Source organism: Halichoerus grypus, chromosome 12 (assembly GCF_964656455.1).
Source record: "Halichoerus grypus chromosome 12, mHalGry1.hap1.1, whole genome shotgun sequence".
Lineage (NCBI taxonomy): Eukaryota > Metazoa > Chordata > Mammalia > Carnivora > Phocidae > Halichoerus > Halichoerus grypus.
This window is the reverse complement of record NC_135723.1, coordinates 65913312-65926866: the sequence shown is the minus strand read 5'-3', so window position 1 is coordinate 65926866 and position 13555 is coordinate 65913312. Positions and strand designations below refer to the sequence as shown.

Genomic DNA, 13555 nt, shown 5'->3' with positions numbered 1-13555 from the left:
GGCAAGAATAGAGGGAGGGGTGAGGCCGGCAAGTTGCATCATGTCAACGCAATGCAGAGGCGTGCGGGCTAGCCCAGCGTTCCTTAACCACCTCTGAGCCTGCCTTCTAGGAATCCACATGGTTAATCCCCCCCCCAACGTCCAGAACACAGGCATGGCTTTGCAGTCTTTGCAGCTAAAGGATGTTCTCATCACCACCCACTCCCCCTTCTCCCCATCACTATCCTCTGTAGTCTTGACTCTGTGACTCAACTTTCTCAAACTGTACCCTCTACTCAACTTCCGGGACCTGCTCCGTGTGCCTCCCCCAACTCCAGCAGCTAGAACAGCCTGGTAACAGGTAAGTCACCAACCTTTGCTTCTAATCCTCTGTGGCCTCCTCCTGTTAAAATAAGAGCCCTAGAGGCCCCACCCATCTGGCCCTGCCTCCCCCTCCCCCTGTTTTCCCCCCAGCTCCCCGCCACCCACCACTCCCAGAACTCTGGCTTTCTGTCTAGAACAAGCACTCTCAGGGCCTTTGCACTTGCTGGTTCCTCTAGTGAGTACTCTTCCCCCAGCTTTTTCTATGCCTGGATCCTTCTCATCCATCAGCTTTAGCTGAGGCCTTCCTTGACCCCCATCCCCCTCAGCAGGCTTCTCTTCAACTCGCCTCCATCCTCCTCAGCATTCACCACTATCTGTAATTATCTATTAGGTATTGACTTGTCCATCTCCCCACCTAACATGAGAGCAGGGTCTGTGTCTTGTTATTAGGAGTCTGACGCAGAACCTGGTACCTAGTGAGAGCTCAAAAAGTATCTGTTGAAGGAATAAGTAATAGAGGAATGAATATCCCCTGGGAGAAGCAATACCATCAAACCTCCCAAATCAGATCCCAAATGGGGCCATCTTGTACGACAAACATCTCTCCCTGTGGTAAAACAAAGCCTGCCTTGTGCACACACCAGGACTTCCCTTCAGTCACACTATCTCCTCTTACTAACCAACAGCAGTCTTATTACCGACCACCTTTCCCTCTGGAAACCACCCAGAACTCCTTGGCTCACAAAACCGGAACTCTACCTTGAAGTTGAGCCAAGGTCACAGACTCACATTTGAGGGGTCGGGTAGAGAGGCCCTGACGCCCTCTGGATGGCTCCACCTCTGGCCATCAGCCCTGTCCTTCAGAGGAACAAAAACAGGAAGGGAGCCTGACTGAGCCCTAGGAGTCTAGGTGAAGCCTTGGTGCCTGGCCACCCTAAGGTCCAAGACAGGGAGCAAACAGCAGGTGGGCCAAGGGTCAGTCAAAGGACACGGTGTTTGGGAAGAGACACTTCCACTCCCTGCCCTAAAATCAGACAAAGCCTGGCTTCAAATCCTGACCCCAATCCACATTTCTGAAGGCCACACAGATGCTATTTCATCACTCTGAGCCTCAGTTTCCACAGTTTTCAGTTATTTCTGCTTTAAGAAGATTCTGGCCATTTTGCCTCAGATGTTATGTCTGGCTGCATCTACCCACCTTTCAATCACCCAGGATAAGCTCATTATTCGGAGGGGAAAAATGCAACTTGAAATCAGTCACACTCAGTGACTTCCCCCCCCCCAAAAAAAATCTGGGTTTCTCAGACTATTCTGAGACTGAGCCACCCAAGCTGATTCATATTTACTTAACTCAAGTTAAATTATAGGCCAAGCTGGCTCCTGCATTTAGCATATGCATGTACCCAGCAGCTACTCCACATAGTTTTCAATGAATGAATCAAACGACACGATGGCTTGTGTCCACATGGATCCTACTAATCAAGTCTGATCAACCAAAATCCCATTTCTCACAATCAGTACTAATTCACGTTGTGCTTTGATACGGCAGACAGACATGTGGCAAGAAAACAGATTTAGAGCATTACAAGGCAGAAGACTTTGACAGGTCCCCTTCTGATAGAGGCCATGGGGAAATGTGCAAGTGGGATATTAAACCTCTTTATTTTTTTTGGAGATTGTCAAAGTCAGCTCCTCCAGGGCTTATGCTTCCATAAACCAAAGGGACTTTTCAAAATAGAACAGCTACTCAGCAAAAAGCAAAAATTAAAAATTAATCTTCATTCCATATGTGGGCTGTTACCAAATTTTGCAAGGATGTTTAGCAGAAGCATTCCTCTTTTTGTTTTGCCTCATAAACATTGAACAAGGAGAAACATTGCCTAAGACTGAGATTTGGCAAAGGAATCCAATGAAAACCGTCAGCTCTGTGCCACAGGGTGATGTCCTTGAGGGCGCCTGGTCATTGTATGATTAGCGAGTTTTCTGCTGTCCTGCCTCAGTCTTCACGCAAAACTCGGCTTCTCGTAGCTCATACATGCTCATCCACCCAGCAGCAGCCTCTCAGGGCAAGAAAGGACTCTAACCCTGAGGATCCCACCCCAGCACCCTTTAGTCGAAGAAAACATACCTACTAAAGCAAACCCATGGAAAGGAAAATGAAGAGCCAGCTAGCTATTCCCTTTACAAAAGAAGTTATTTCTTTTTTATCCTTTTCTTTTGTTTTTTCAAGGGTTTTTTTTTTTTCTTTCATTAGTTACATTTAACAGATGGAAAAACTGAGACTTGGAAAGGTTAAGGAATTTCACCGATTTTATACAGAAAAGGTGGAGCCAAGGTTTTTTGTTTTTGTTTTTTTTAATGCCTTTACGATGAATTTCTTTTCTTAAAATGTGACTAACACACAAATTGGCAAGTGCCCTTGACTGGGCAGAGGGTGGGATGCCTCAATAAGAGGGAGGGTAAAGGTAGTGTGCTTACAAAACACAGCGTGCCTGCAAAGAGCACTGGACTAAAGTGAGAAAGTCTGGGTCCTCGTCCCAGCTGGGTCACTAATGAGCTATGGGACGGATGCAAGTCACTTCACTTCTTTGGTTTTGGTCTCCTCCCCCAGAGATGGAGAATCATTAATAAAAAACAAGCATTACCTACTTCCCGAGTTAATGGGGAAACCAAATGAATATGGAAGTATCAGAAAATACCAAGAAGACCTGTATTACGTATACACATGTAGGAAAATAAGAACCACCTAGAAAATTACCAGCATCCATTCTTGCTCAAACTACATGCATCTCCTCTTACTAATAAAGGGATCAATTGGAATGCGAGAGATTTTTGTGAATCAGGATGAACACACAGCTCTTGGGGAATGTGCACTGCTGTTCTGAGGACATGTGACCCACTCAGGAACAGGCAGCCATGTTTGGGTGTCCTGGGACAGTCACACAGACATGGATCCACTCCAGCTCTACAGGGGATCAAGCCCTAAGCCTATTACTGTATGTTGACCGGACACTAGTAAGATGCTAGGAGTGCCCAGAACACTCTGAACACATTGTGAACAGGCAAAAGAAACCACTATGGCACAGGACAACATAGGTGGCCAAGTGTGAGAAACATGCTGGAGATATAGGTCACCTTCCTGGTTACTTACAGGTGTCTCCTTCCCCATCCTACCAGGTCCAGGTAAGTTCTTCTAGCACCCTTGCCGGAGGACAGCCATTAAATGTCTTCAACAAATCACCGTCCCTCCAGGAAATCCAAAGAGGAAACACCAGGACAAATCCTAACTCCATGCTGGACGAGAGTTGCTAGTGCTCTCCTCAGTGCGCCCTTGGCTGACCCAAGTCTACACTGCAGAGTAGAGCCCACTCTGAGGCCAACCGGCCCCTGCTCTCTCTCCCATTTCCTACCCGTCACATTCATCCGTTCTAGAAGCGGAGTAAGTCCCTCAAACTCTGGCCAGAAAGAGCATCGTGAGGTCGAACAACTGCAGGGATGACCAGAACGATCGAAGAACACATAGTACCTGGAAAGATCTGCGTGGATTCACAGACCTTGTCGGAAAAGCCAGTGCGGGAGGAGGGGCCTTACAGAGCAAACCACAGGGACAGCTGATTGCCCAACAGATAGTACAACGGGGCTCAAACTTCAGTGCGTATTGCAACCACCCAGAGGGTGTGTGAAAACACAGAAACCCAGGGTTTCTGAGCCAGTAGCTGACGCTGATGCTGGTCCAGACACCACACTTGAAAAATCACTGTCACGGTAAATGGGCAAGAGCTGCCCGGTCTGTCATTCTCCCTGGGGCAACTTCAGATCCTGATTCATCCCCCTTCACCCCCCAAACGGAGCCTTAAGAAAACTCAGGATAGGAATTAAACAGCCATCCCTCCCTCTCCCGCCCCCCTGCCTTTCCCATACACACACCTATGCTGCTAATGGATGAGGAGAACAATTATCAAGCCATTCCTGATAAATACCACCCAGCGCTGAGTCTAGTTCTCACCTGTGTACAAGGTGATTTTGCAAAAGGAGTGAGCCACATACAGTGCAAAACGGAGGACACAGCCGTGCAGGAGTGCTCAGGAGCTCTCCCGGTCCGGTTCTCTGCCCTGCTGCATGATCCCTCGGTCCTGGGATGAGAGTGCCACGGGGACAGTGCCAGGGAAATGGTGTGACCTGGTTTCCTCCTCACTCATTTATCCTGATGCGCTGCCACAATGCACTGCGACTGCCCGCTGAGGATGCACTTCATGTCACTGAACTGTTGCCCTGCCAGGCTCGCTGACAAGCCAGTGCAAAGGAAAAGTAGCTGGTGGCCACAAACATACTACACGTCTGGCGGGTGGCAGGGCACAATCCCTCAAGACCAGGATCAGAGGATTTCTGACGGAGAGGAGACCACTAAAAATATTTCTTTCCTTCCCAAAGCTGATTACATGATACACTACACTATTTTACTAACAGCAGGAGTTACTGCTACAATCATATTGTTTTGTTTTATGGGGGGGGGGGGAGTTAACGGAAGTTCCTACAGAGAGCGGTGTTGTGAATAATGTAAACACGCTGGGGTAAGAGCCCTTCCTACAAGTCTCTTCCCCTGGGGTTCAAATGGGAAAATCTGGCCAATATTCACCACATGTCAGCCTGACCTTTCCTGGCTACGGGACAAGAGAGGTTACATACATCGGGGGCTGCAGTTGCGGGCCTGAACACCAACTTCAGGCTAAATAAGGAAAAAGAATGAGGAGTGATTCATTCACAGCATTTTGGTGAATATACACAGTGTATAGTGTTTGCAAATAATTGGCCTTTCAGATGATTTTGTGCACACAAATGGGCATATTTGGTGAGACAAATGTCACTCTCCCTCTCATTAAAAAAAAAAAAATCCAACTAGCTCTTTCTCATATGCAAAACTGTGCAATAGTTCCCAGGCCTCTGAGCGCCTGATCTGGTGTAAACCCCACGAAGTCTTCTGAGTCAAACAACATTCTCCAAAGCAATAACACCAATGTAATCTCCATTTAACCCCAAAATTATGAACTGACCTCAGATATACCACGTTCAAGATATGGGCCATAAGCCCAAATGGCTGTATTCAGAACATTCTAGAGCACGAGAGCTCAGCCACAGGTGACAGTATCGGCTGGGGCCTCAAGAACACTGATTGGATAATCTTGCCCTCTCCCTACCCCCCCCCAAAAAAGTCCACTCATTTGCATGCACAGATGAGGCCATGCAAGAAGTGCCTTCACACAGCAGGCCCCCGGGGGTTCCCGCCCTCACCTGTTTTCCAAGAGTGTCATGCACACCACTTCTCGCACCCCAGGGTTGTTGGCCTTCTCCACTGAGCAGCCCTGCAGGTTCCAGGTGGCCAGCCTCAGCACTGGCCGCCCATCCCTTGTGCCTCCGAAGGCCTCCACGGAAGGGCGGGTGGAGATGATCTGGGTGGGCCCCCCTGGTGGCAGGTCTAGGTCCTCACTCTGCAGGCTTAGTGAGGTAGGGCTGGGGTGAGGCTTGGCGGTGAAGGTCAGGCCTCCGTTGGTGTGGGTAGACGGGGGCCTGGACCTCTCTGCAAACACCTGGTGCCGGATCCTGTCGAGGAAGGCAGCATTGATACCGCCCATCCTCACCAGGTCCTCCACGCTGCGGAAGGGCCCATGCTCGCGGCGGTAGTCCACGATGCTGACAGCCATCTTCTCCGTGAGGCCTCGAACGCTCATCAGCTGAGCCGGGGTGGCCGTGTTGATGTTGACACGCGGGGTGAGGGGCACGGCCGTGGCAAGGTGGTGAGGCTGCTGCTCCGCCAGCAAGTCCCGCCGCAGGGAGCTGGGAGAGTGCTGTGCAGAGCTGCCCTTGCTGCTCACGCAGATCTCAAACTTGACCTGCTCCAGTTTGGTGGCACCCACGCCGCTGACCAGTGCCAGGTCCTCCACCTTTTTGAAGCCACCGATGTACTCGCGGTATTCCACGATGCTGCGTGCCACCGCACGGGTCACACCAGGCAGGGTCATCAGCTCCTCCTCGGTGGCCGTGTTGATGTTGAGCCGCTCCTGATTCACCAGGATGTTGCTGAAGTTGCAGGCGGCGCTGAACTTGCGGTTATGGGACAGGTCCGAGGGGTCCCGCGGTATGGAGCGGTGGCAGCCCAGCGTACTCCCCATGCCGGCCAGGGTCAGTGGCCTGGGAAGGCCTCACCCCCACAGAAGAACTCTCTGGCTAGGGAGGAAGCCCAACAACCTTACTGGCACAGAAGGCGGGAAGGTTCAGGATGCAGGGAATGAAACGGTTACCAAAGACAAACGCTAAATCTCCATGCCCAGGGTGTCCAAAAGTACCTTTCACTTGGCCACCTGGAAAACAAATTAATAAACACACAAATCGATTGAATCAGTTAATCAGTTTGCATTGGCACTCCCTAACTAGAGCAGGAGTTTTAACCAGGAGTCCCAGGCTGATGGCCCATCCGTGAACTCCTGAACACGCACAAGGCTGGCCCATATGGATTTTCCTCTGGAGAGATCTGGTTTTTGTCACATTAGGGTCCAAAAAGGCTATGAGCTGCTTCTCTTGCAAAGAGACCTATCCTCATCAGCCCACATCTCTGGTCTCTGCTTCTCTCACCTCTCGCAGCCATGAGGCCATCCCCCCTTAGGTCGCCCCCACCTGGGCCCGGGCAGAAGGGAGAGAGCATCTCCCACGCCCACCCCGCCTCCTGACACTCAGCACCACCTGCAACTTGGGAATCCCGCCCTTACTAGGGCAGGTACCGAGAAGCGGTTTTATCGACCCCCACCAGACCCGCCGCCGGTCCCCGCGCCCCACCTCTCCGCTGCTCCCCCGGGGCGTCCTTCTACCTGCGGCTCGGAAGCCTGAGCCCAACCCAGGACTGCGCGGGCCCCCCGCCTCCAATCCTGGTGCCCGCGCGTGTGCGGGTCAGTGGCTGGGCCGCCTCGGGCCGCGCGTCCCGGCTCTTTCTGCGGGAGAAACTCTCAGAGTCGCTCTCCCAGAGCCGGCAGGAGCTGCAGGGCTGCGCGGAGGCGGCAGCGGCGGCGAAATCCGGCCGCTGTGGCTGCACCAAGTCTTGAGGCTGCACCAGGACTTGCGGCGTCGCCGCAGTTGCGTTGATCGAGGCGAAAAGTCCTGCGCCCGACTCGGACGCGGGATCCGCCAGGACCGCGTCGGTGCCCAGCACCAGAGCCACAGCTCCAGCTAGCCGTCCGTGTCAAAGCCAAAGTCCTGGCCGCGCCGCCCGCGCCTCCGCCGGCACCACGGCCACGCCTCCCCCCGAGCGGCGACTCCCCCCGGGACTCCAGAGGGAACGTGGGGGCGGGGCCCGAGCGCCAGACCAGAGCCCGAGAGAGCGGAACCCGAGAGCGCTGGGGCGGGGCCCTGGGGTGCGGGGGCGGGGCCCTGGGGTGCGGGGGCGGGGCCAGAACGCGAGAGGGTGGAGTGCGGAGCCGGGGAGTGTGAGAGGCGGGGCCCTGCTGCGCGGGGGCGGACAGAGCGCGTGGGGGTGGAGATGGAATGCGGGAGCGCAGGGGCGGGGCCACGGCGGGAGGGAGTGGGCCCCGGGGACGCGGAGGCGGGATTTAGGGACCGAATGGGCGGGGCGGATGCTCCGGCGGCAGCGGCGGCTCACACCGAGGTTGCCCTGGGTCCTGCAGCTCCTGAGTGGAGGTTGCTACCAGAGACCCAGGGCTGGATATGCGGGATGGAGGGTGTTTCGTCTTGCCCGAGGCGAGACCTGCCAAGCTGCTTTACGGCAAGAAGAGCCCCAAAGAAGAGAGGGGCGCCCAAGACGCAAACACTACCAGGCCACCAGCCTGAGTTTACATCATCTTTGGGGCGTGGGGCAGGATCTGGGCACTCCGCACTCCTTGTGGGGAAGGAGACCCTGCATGTCAGGGGCCTCGCTCAGTTCTGCATTCATGCATTCAAGCTGAGAACGGTCCCGGGGGGGGGGGGGGGCGCTGAATGGGATCTTTTTAACTTCTGCTCCCCACTTTCCACCTCCTCTTTTCTTCCCCTGGAGAATTACCTTTGCACTGCTCACAGAGAGATGTCCTCAAACAATGCTAGTAACGCACCGTGCTGCTAGGAGAGGGCATGCACCACAGATTATTTAGAGATGTGTTCGAAGACGTCACTTAATAGGGTTGCTTGTTTGAGCTCTGAGTAAATAGCGATATGTTTCTCTAAGTATTAAATCTAATCATTAAGGAGACTGAAAATGCTAGTTGGAAATGGAGATTGCTTACCAAAATTCAAAACAGTTTTTGGATCATACCACTAAATGACAATTTAAAGATTAAAGAGCCTGCTGAATTACAGTGGATACACGTAGCTAGAGTATTCGATTAAACAAACCACGAGGTGATAGTTTTGAATACTTTGACCCTGGACATTTAGTGTCCTCTGAAGTTTCATCCCCCAACCAATGTGACCAATGCTCCTGCTTTAAATTCCCAGGGCTAGGTCAGCAAAAACAGTAACTCTTAGGGAAGGCAGAAAGTACTCCAGATGTGAAATGAGAGGCAGCCAAAGCTTGGCAAAATGCTATTGCCTTTCTGAGGCACATTCCCCTACTGTGCATACTAGTCAGGACTTAACTGCAAGTGACAGAAATCCAAGTTACACTAGCATAAACAAAAAACAACAAAAAAAGAGGGGGGTCCGTGTTGTTGTGTGCAAAAGTTAAGGAATGGAGCTTATGTCAAGCATGGCTGCATCCAGCTCAAATGATGTCATCAGGACCTGGTCTGACTCCCTCCTTCTATCCCCTCCACTTACCACCCCACCCCGCAACTCCAGTACTAAACTACATCATGCCACTCATTTCCTCCTGTGATCCTGTTGCGATATGAGAAAAAATGTTCAGGAAAAGCACAAAAATCCCTTGGAGAGGAGGAAAGTCTTTGTTGAGCAGAATGCCTTGATGAGCCTTTGTGGCTGTGGACAGACAGCCTGGGGGCATGACCAGTTGGAATAAAAGTAGAGAAATCACATATTTTCTTACACAAACCAGGACACTTTACAGGGTAAAAGGGACACTATAACATCACTGGCACAGCAGGCCTAACCTGGTTAATCTAAGCATATGTTAATCTGGTTCATCTAAACATATGTGTCCCCTTGGTAGAAATGAAGCCAAGAGCTGGCAAAACCTCTGTGCATTGAAACAAACAAAACCACAACATGATCAAATTTAAAATGACTGGCCATACCAAATGTTGATGAGAATATGGAGAAATTGAAACTCATACGTTGATGGTAGGAGTGTGAGACAGTCTAACCACTTTGGAAATCAGTCTGGCAGTTTCCTAAAAAGTTAAACACTCATCTACCATATGACCCAACCACTCCACTCTTAGGTTTTTACCAAAGAGAAATGAGAGCATGAAACCCAGAGACTTGTACATGAATGTTCTAGGAGCTTTGTTAAAGCCAAAAACCAGAAACAACCCAAATCCACCAGTAGATGAATAGATAAACAAGTAGTGGTACATGCATATGATGTAATACTACCCAGCAATAAGGACAAACTATTAATACACACATTATTGAAGAATCTCGAAATCATCATACTGAACGAAAGAAGCCAGGCAAAAAAATGAGAGAACATATTGCTTGATTCCATTTATACAAAACTCTAGAAAATACAAGCTAATCTATACGCAGAGAAAGCAGATCAGCACTTGCTTGGCGTTGTGATGGATGAAGGAGTGGATGAAAAGGGCATAAGGAAACTGGGGGGGGGGTGATGGAAATGTTGTTGAAGAGGTCATGTTTTCAGGAGTGTGTGCATGTCAAAACAGAGAATTGAACCCTTTAAATATGTGCAGTTTAGTGTTCTTCAATTATGCCTCAATAAAGTTGAAAAAAAACCTTCAAAAGATAAAAAGGACTGCTCTTTTTTTTTTTTAAAGATTTTATTTATTTATTTGAGAGAGAGAGAGTGAGAGAGAGAGAGAGCATGAGGCGGGGAGGGTCAGAGGGAGAAGCAGACTCCTCGCTGAGCAAGGAGCCCGATGTGGGACTCGATCCCGGGACTCCAGGATCATGACCTGAGCCGAAGGCAGTCGCTTAACCAACTGAGCCACCCAGGCACCCAAAGGACTGCTCTTTGAACTAGAAGAGGAAGAAAAAGAAGAAGAGGAGGATGAGGAAGAGAAGAAGGAAGAAGGCAGGATTATTTTGGGAGGAGGAGTAGATGAGGTGTAAGGAAGGTGAGGAGGAGGGAGGTGAAGGGGAGCAAAGAGACCCAGGAAGAAGTTGAGTCTGGAGGGAACAGAAGAAAAGACCAGTGAACATGCCCAGTTAGGGATGGGGCCCAGGAGAGGGGATACCAGAGACTTTAAGACTAATGTCGTGTCTGACAGTCTGTTTTATCTGCTGTGCTCTTCTCTGATGTAACCCCCACACTTACCACCCTGCATCTTTAATAAGAAAGGTAATGGCTTTGAATGAGTGCTGTTCAGGAGAAGTCGAGTAAGGGAGCTGAGCCTCTCTGGGTAGATACGGGATAGTGAGAAGGGAGCAGCTGAAATATGCAAGATGAGAGAAAGATCCAGGATTCACTGGAACAAAATCCCAGTCAGAGTGGCCTGGCGACATGTCTGCCTTTCACGAATCCCCACTGAGATTGGGAACTTGGCTGGGGGCCCTGCTACCCAGGGGATGGAAGTTTGAGCTGGTGTCATGTGACCATCCAAGGACAGGGAGCTAGGGCCTGGCTGACATCTGTGTTACAGGAGTCTGGCAGAGGGCAAGGGTCCCATCATTCCTGCTGAGCGCCACAGCCTGTGGCCACTGGCCCTTACAACAGAGATCTCACCTGGGGCCTTGGTCAGAGGGACAGAGTGACGGAGGTCACTGTCCTGCTTCTTAGTTGGTTTCAAAGGTAAAAGGTGGTTCAGGGGAAGGGAGAGGTGGTGGAAGGGAAGAAGGGAAAGCAGTTTTCGATGTTCAGTTTCAACATCCATGGCTCTGGAGATATGGTGATGAGGAAAACACATGATTTCTCTATTCCCAGAGCTGAGAGGCCAGCAGAATGCAGACATTAAATCAGTAAGAGCAGAGCATGTTAGAATAAAGGAAAGGGGAAGAGGATACAGCTGTAAATTAAAAATAATTGAGTGTAGGGGACTTCCTTGGTAGGTAAGGATGACAACTGACAGATGAATAAGGAAAGATGCCCCAACCCCCAAAACCTCAGTCCCTGCAGAGAGGTCCCATTTTCCTAGTCAACAAGGGGTTTGGCCAGGCTACTGACAGCTACAATGGCACCAACACTTGTGCAATGACAGAACTAGATTCTGTCCTGAGTATCTGAGATGTGACCTCAACAGTAGGTTTGTCGCTCTCCACCAGAGCAGGCTTCTGTGCTCCCAAACTGATGAAACACAAGGCATTGGCAGTTCACTTGAACTTTCTAAATCAGACCCTGCCCCCCGAGAGTCATGGCTTTTGATGGCCCAGAATGACCACAGATGGACCCCATGGACAGTGGCAATGGAAACACCTTCAGCCTTCAGATTTCTTCTGCTGCTCTGCGTGCAGACCCTCGGCCGTGAACCTCACCATTAGGAGCACTCTCACCGGGTTCTCCAAATGAGTCTGTTGCGCTGCTCTACAGCAGGGAGTGGAAGACTGTGACATGGGTGGCCCCAGCCATGTTTCCCAGAACTCTCATCCCTGTGTGATCCCTTCCCGTGTTGACTCTGGGCTTGGCCATGTGACTTGCTATGACCAGTGGGACATTAACAAGAGGCAAGCAAGGATTTGATAAGCATTTGCCCATTGGGTCTTGTCCCCCTGGAATGTTTCCTCTTAGACTCTAACTGCCATGCTATAGGGAAGTTCTGGCTCTCCTGTTGTGGGAAGGGGCACCCCAGCCCACAATCAGCACTAAGGCCTCACATGGGTGAGAGAGACCTTCTAGGACCTTCCAGCCTTGCCCAGCCACCAGCTAGATGAACCCACAGGAGCAAGCTGAGGAGAGACCACAAGGAGCAGAGAAAACTACCTAGCTGAGCCCAGCCAACCTACAGGACCATGAGAGAGAATACACTGTTATAGGCTTATAAATACTGCAAAGGTTGCCTCCGAGCAATATTGATCATACAGATGTCATCCTCAGGCCTTATTTTTCCAGCAAGAAAAGCCAATGTCATAGCTCCAAATGTAATCCCCTTTACAATTCGTTGACATCTGTCCCATTCTCAGAATGGTCTCACCAGGCTTCGATTTCCCTCAAAGAAAGTGGTTTGAAGGCTTTTTTTCAGTTGGATCACAAGAGAGTTTCGAAGCATTTAGGCTGCTCTCTTTTGAAGTGGTAGATGAGCGTCTCATGATAGCTGTAGCAATACAGCAAGTTGGGTTTTTTTTTGTTTTTTTTTTAAGATTTTATTTATTTATTTGAGACAGACAGAATGAGAGAGAGAGAGAGAGCACATGAGAGGGGGGAGGGTCAGAGGGAGAAGCAGGCTCCCCGCTGAGCAGGGAGCCCGATGCGGGACTCGATCCAGGGACACCAGGATCATGACCTGAGCTGAAGGCAGTCGCTTAACCAACTGAGCCACCCAGGCGCCCGCAAGCTGGGTTTTTAAACTGTTGTATTTAAACACAACAAATAAGCATTTTTGTTGTGTTTTTTTCTATAGCTCCATTTCCCCTCCCCCCCCCCCCCAGCCATGGAAGACAAGCTGGAGAAGAGCAGGGAAGAGAAGTCCCTGAGTGCCCCAGTCCCATCTCTGGCGTTCCCCCAGGTGGGGCAGAGGGACCAGCCTGCAGTGAGGCCAGGGGCCCCTCCTCCTGTCCCTTGGGTGGCCCCATGGCATCCTTCATGCACAGCAGTTATCTCGGAGACTGCTTTTGAAGGCTATGGAGGTGCCAGGCGTCCTCTCGTCTGAACCCTGTGAACGCAGGCTGGACAGTCAGGCACCTCTGAGCTGTTTGCGCCCAACACCTGGACCATCTCCCACACTATCTTGATGGGCTCCATGGAGCTCATGATCTTCATGCTCCACGTAAAGTAGAGGGAGCATGCCTGCCCTCCTGACATGCTTTCTTGTTTCTATCATTGCTTTGGCTACCTGAGGTTTGGTCTTCTCCACGTGTGGCTTCATGCCAGTTCTTTCTGGCTGACCTCAAACACAGGTGCGGATGAAGGTGAAGGACCTTTCCCTTCCCAATGACCCCTTGCCGACCCCGGCTGTGGCCAGAGGGAGAGGATGGGGTCACACCG

General features: G+C 51.0%; 1 protein-coding gene across 4 annotated transcripts in view; it reads right to left on the bottom strand.

Moving 5' to 3' along the window:
- EEPD1 (endonuclease/exonuclease/phosphatase family domain containing 1) overlaps positions 1-13555 on the bottom strand; it is a 287236-nt gene that overhangs the window by 171355 nt on the left and 102326 nt on the right. For 3 of the 4 annotated variants that reach the window (XM_078059456.1, XM_078059457.1, XM_078059458.1), the window contains one exon: positions 5593-6659. In XM_078059456.1, the coding sequence (XP_077915582.1) occupies positions 5593-6470 (878 nt within the window). In that variant the 5' untranslated portion in view covers positions 6471-6659. Of the gene's footprint in view, positions 1-5592; positions 6660-7163; positions 7604-13555 lie in introns of those variants that run through there. The other variant, XM_078059455.1, reaches the window with a different exon arrangement.